Source organism: Micropterus dolomieu, linkage group LG02 (genome assembly GCF_021292245.1).
Source record: "Micropterus dolomieu isolate WLL.071019.BEF.003 ecotype Adirondacks linkage group LG02, ASM2129224v1, whole genome shotgun sequence".
Lineage (NCBI taxonomy): Eukaryota > Metazoa > Chordata > Actinopteri > Centrarchiformes > Centrarchidae > Micropterus > Micropterus dolomieu.
Window position 1 is genome coordinate 31,819,980 of NC_060151.1, and position 4,956 is coordinate 31,824,935.

The 4,956-nt window shown below is 50.1% G+C and overlaps 1 protein-coding gene across 1 annotated transcript in view; it reads left to right on the forward strand.

Annotated features, from left to right (window-relative positions):
- LOC123967440 (nuclear receptor subfamily 1 group D member 1-like) overlaps window positions 1–4,956 on the forward strand; it is a 14,384-nt gene that overhangs the window by 8,877 nt on the left and 551 nt on the right. Inside the window, exons 3-5 of the mRNA XM_046043536.1 lie at window positions 3,656–3,913; window positions 4,146–4,234; window positions 4,780–4,924. Of these exons, the coding sequence (XP_045899492.1) occupies window positions 3,656–3,913; window positions 4,146–4,234; window positions 4,780–4,924 (492 nt within the window). The remainder of the gene's footprint in view (window positions 1–3,655; window positions 3,914–4,145; window positions 4,235–4,779; window positions 4,925–4,956) is intronic.

Sequence of the window (4,956 nt, forward strand, 5' to 3'; positions counted from 1 at the left end):
TCTGGACCAGGTCTGCTCCGGTCTGGGTCTGCTCCATGTCTGGGTCTGTTCCATGTCTGGTTCTGGGCCGGGTCTGTTCCGGTCTGGGTCTGCTCCATGTCTGGGTCTGTTCCATGTCTGGTTCTGGGCCGGGTCTGTTCCGGTCTGGGTCGGCTCTGGTCTGGACCAGGTCTGCTCCGGTCTGGGTCTGCTCCATGTCTGGGTCTGTTCCATGTCTGGTTCTGGGCCGGGTCTGTTCCGGTCTGGGTCTGCTCCATGTCTGGGTCTGTTCCATGTCTGGTTCTGGGCCGGGTCTGTTCCGGTCTGGGTCGGCTCTGGTCTGGACCAGGTCTGCTCCGGTCTGGGTCTGCTCCATGTCTGGGTCTGTTCCATGTCTGGTTCTGGGCCGGGTCTGTTCCGGTCTGGGTCTGCTCCATGTCTGGGTCTGTTCCATGTCTGGTTCTGGGCCGGGTCTGTTCCGGTCTGGGTCGGCTCTGGTCTGGACCAGGTCTGCTCCGGTCTGGGTCTGCTCCATGTCTGGGTCTGTTCCATGTCTGGTTCTGGGCCGGGTCTGTTCCGGTCTGGGTCTGCTCCATGTCTGGGTCTGTTCCATGTCTGGTTCTGGGCCGGGTCTGTTCCGGTCTGGGTCGGCTCTGGTCTGGACCAGGTCTGCTCCGGTCTGGGTCTGCTCCATGTCTGGGTCTGCTTCATGTCTGGGTCTGTTCCATGTCTGGTTCTGGACCAGGTCTGCTCCGGTCTGGGTCTGCTCCATGTCTGGGTCTGCTTCATGTCTGGGTCTGCTCCAGTCTGGGTCTGTTCCATGTCTGGGTCTGGGCCGGGTCTGCTCCAGTCTGGGTCTGCTTCATGTCTGGGTCTGGGCCGGGTCTGTTCCGGTCTGGGTCGGCTCTGGTCTGGACCAGGTCTGCTTTATGTCTGGGTCTGATCCGGTCTGGACCGGGTCTGGTCCATGTCTGGGTCTGGACCAGGTCTGCTCTGGTCTGGGTCTGCTGGTCTCGTCTGACGCTCTTCACCAGCCTCGGCGCTTCTTCCCTAACCTTTCTGGGCTCAGGCATCGCCGCACGTAAACGAGCTGCTGGTGATTGGCGGCCATGTTTGTTTTGGCACAGTGACACGTGACAGACGGGCGTTCTCGTGGGATCTGCGGGGGTCGTCTACCTGCAGATCTCCACGGTTACTGAGCAGAGGTCCAGTGTCCGGTTCACTCAGCGGTTGTTGATCGAGTCTTATGGTCGGTGTCTCTCGTGGCGCTCGGCTCGTCCGCAGCTTCGTCCGGACGTGAAGTCGGAGCAGGACGTTTATTTCAGGAGCCCCCCAAACCACGAGACTTTGGAGGGACGGGTCCACCTCACAGGTCCTGCCTCAGGACGACTCATAGAACAAGACATAATGAATAAAAGATCAAAGCGTCACCTGTGGGGCGACTTCAGACCAGGTTTCAGAGTCTCTGAGCGAGCGAGGCGGGGAACCCTTACTGGATGGTTAGAGTCCCCTCTGCTCTCTGTGAGGACCCGCAGGGGTCCAAACAGCCTCAGGGAGGCTCCGTGCAGGTCAGCATTAGATCAGCCTGACTGGCGCTCTCTACAGGGCTGTGCAGGATCAGGTCCTCTTGGCTGTTTGTGACGTAATCCTGATCCCACAGGCATCCGGGACCCGAGTGGAACTAAGTCTTTGTTCCTGACGGAACCCGTGTGGCTTTGAGGCCCCTGAGTTAGTGTTGAGGATCAGTGAGGGGCCCTCAGTAGTGTAGCAGCCTGTGCAGAGATGAATGGAGGGAACGTGAGAGCAGGCGGAGGTGTGGAGGAGGCGGGGCGTCCTGGACCCAGTCCCGTTGCAGAGTCTGATGTGTGGAGGAGGCACGTGGCTCCGGGGCGTGACCGCCGACAACACGAGGCCCCCTCCCCCAGAGCCTGCACGAGGGAGGAGGGAGGAAGGACATATTACTGACATACTTCCTGCAGTATTCCTGTAATACAGGACGGAGTACTCCAAGTACTCCGTGTAGGATCTGTTCACCCCCCTCAGCAGGCGAGTCTCCCAGCTGCCCCCCCTCTGAGAAACATCTGACGGTGTAAATCTATATGCTACAGTTCTATTGTTATATTTATGATTTTTCTTCTTTACTGTGTCTCTTTGGGCCGTCACGCACCACATCGCCACGGCAACTAATCTGTTTCTGCAAAGCCGCTAAATATAAAAACCTGAAAGATCTTTACGTGGCGACCAGATAATCTGAGTCACCGACGTGTTGATGCAGCAGCAGGCTTCTGTGCGTCTCATGCATCACGTGCAGCAGAGACACGTGGGAAATGTTGAATTCATTTGAATCATGAATGAATGAAATCACAATTAACCATCTGGTTTCTTCAACCAAAAAAGAAATAATGATTTGATGTTTATCCTGATAATTTGAAATTTTAATAGTGATAACATTTTGGGCAACATCCCCTACTCTCAATAATAATATTATAATAATACAAATAATAATAATATAATAACAATAATATAATAATAAAAACAAATAATAATAATAATAATAATAATAATACAAATAATAATAATAATACAAATAATACAAATAATAATAATATAATAATAATAAAAATAATAATAATAATAATAATAATTAGCTTTTTGCTGACGCTTTGATCCAAAGCGCTGAACGAGTAATCATTTTTAAATCTAAATTGCAATTTGAAAGATTTGAGCCAAAGCTAACGTTAGCATGCTAATACCTGAGCCGTTCAGAGTAAAAGATGTCACGAGGAGCGCGGTCGACTCTGACCTGAAACTGTTTAATAACGTCTGAAGAGTTTAAATCATGTAGCCTCAGTTAGCTTAGCATAAACCTCTCTTTATAAACTAACGGTGAAACACAGATTTACAACAATTGAAGCTAAGCTAGCTCGTGATGCTACAGTGACTTCCTGTTTCCTGATTGGACAGCGCTACAGACGTTTCACAAGTCTCTACTCGCTGACACGTTTCTTAGGCGCGGCCTGATTGAGCGAGTCAGGAGTTAGTCAGTCTGCTGCTGATCAACGCTTCCTCGTCTTCGTTAATAACCTCCTCCAACAGGCAGCTTCTGTTGTGAGGTGAACGAAGTTTGTCAGTTTTCGGTTTGTGGAAGCGAGCGGCAGCCAAAGTAAAATAAATGTTTTACTCCATCAGAAGCTTCAGAGTTGGACGAAGCTGAGCTGAGGAGGAAAGCTTGAGTCTCTCTGTCATGTTTTCATAAAGAGGTTTGTGCTGCAGTGACTCATCGATTCTACATAAAGTTTCGCTGTCTTCATGCTGGTGATCATGTTTCATGTTTGTGTGTTTTTATCTTTGTTGAACGGGTCACATTACAGATCGTAATGTGTGGTTTCAGGGGGGGGGCGGGTCTACTCACTCTCTCACAGGCTGTTCCCTCCTCCCCCCTCCTCTGTTCCCAAAATTCCTAGAAAGTCTGTTGTGAACTTCTACTACTGACCCCCCCCATCTGTTACCGAGGTTACAGGAAAGCAGCCAGGCTTCCTCTGCACAGACTGGAACATCTCAGAAATGTGGTTTCTTCCTGGTAGATGGCTGCTGACCTCCAACATGGCCGCCACACGGGGTCACTACTAGGTCATCGCTAACCTCTCTCTCTCGCTCTCTCTCTCGCTCTCTGCAGGAGGTGTGATCTCCTACGTGGGTTCTTGTGGAGGCTCTCCGACCCGGACCAGTCCAGTCTCCATGTACAGCGAGAACTCCGACTCCCAGCCCGCCTTCTCCTCCTCTTTAACTCCCTCCTTCCTCAGCAGCAGCAGCAGCTCCAGCTCAGGCTCTGCAGGAGAAGATGGCTCCTCCTCAGCAGGAGGTTCGCCTCGAGGCCGAGACGACGGAGGCTCCCTGAGGGCGTCGCCCAGCAAGTCTGTGGCCAGCCTCACCAGTAAGAACCTGACAGCTGATCTTTATCTCTGGTCGTAATCGCCGATAGTTACAGAAGACATTTCTTATGAAACAAAGTTCAAAATAATGCTAATAAAACATTTTCCTTTAGTGTCTAAAATCAAAGTGTCCCATTTATACGTTTGATGCCGTGACAACTTGTTTTTTGTGTCCGTGTCTGCTGAATATATAAATGTGAAGGAATGAGTTCAGTGTCTGTCTGTGTGTTTCAGAGCTGAACAGCATGGTGTTGCTGTGTAAGGTTTGTGGTGACGTGGCCTCAGGTTTCCATTACGGAGTTCACGCCTGTGAGGGCTGCAAGGTGAGAGCACATCACACACTGTTTTTATTCACACATTTGGTCTGAACTTAGTTACAACGGGTCGTTCGGACGTCTGATTTAATGTTTTAAAACATTCAGAACACAGTATCTGTACTCGAGCCGCGACGTTCTGCACGACGGCTAACTAACTGAATCAAGTAAAGGCTAGCTTGTGAGATAGCCGCGGCTAGCCTTAGCTAAAGCTAAAGATACGTAGTGAGTAAAAAATGTCCATTTTGGTTATTTGGCCACATAATTGAAGAAGGTACGATGAAGAAGAAAACAACCGAACTCATGCTAAATGTTGCTAGCTTAGCATAAAGGGAGCTAGGCTGCCATCTCCAGTGAATATCCTGTGATACGGTGTTAAAGCTGCTAATCTCTTATTTACATGGTCATTTGTAAATTGAAAATAAAAATCAAACTAAAGTTAATTTTCTTAAACAAATTAGTTAAGCAGGATCAGAGAGCTGAGAGAACGACACAGCGTCAGACGCCAGATACCCGCCGAGTCCCGCTGTTTATATATATTCATGTATTTTCAGGGTTTCTTCCGCCGCAGCATCCAGCAGAACATCCAGTACAAGAAGTGTGTGAAGAACGAGAGCTGCACCATCATGAGGATCAACAGGAACCGCTGCCAGCAGTGCCGCTTCAGGAAGTGCCTGTCTGTGGGCATGAGCCGCGACGGTGAGCTGTCTGTCTGTCTGTCTGTCTGTCTG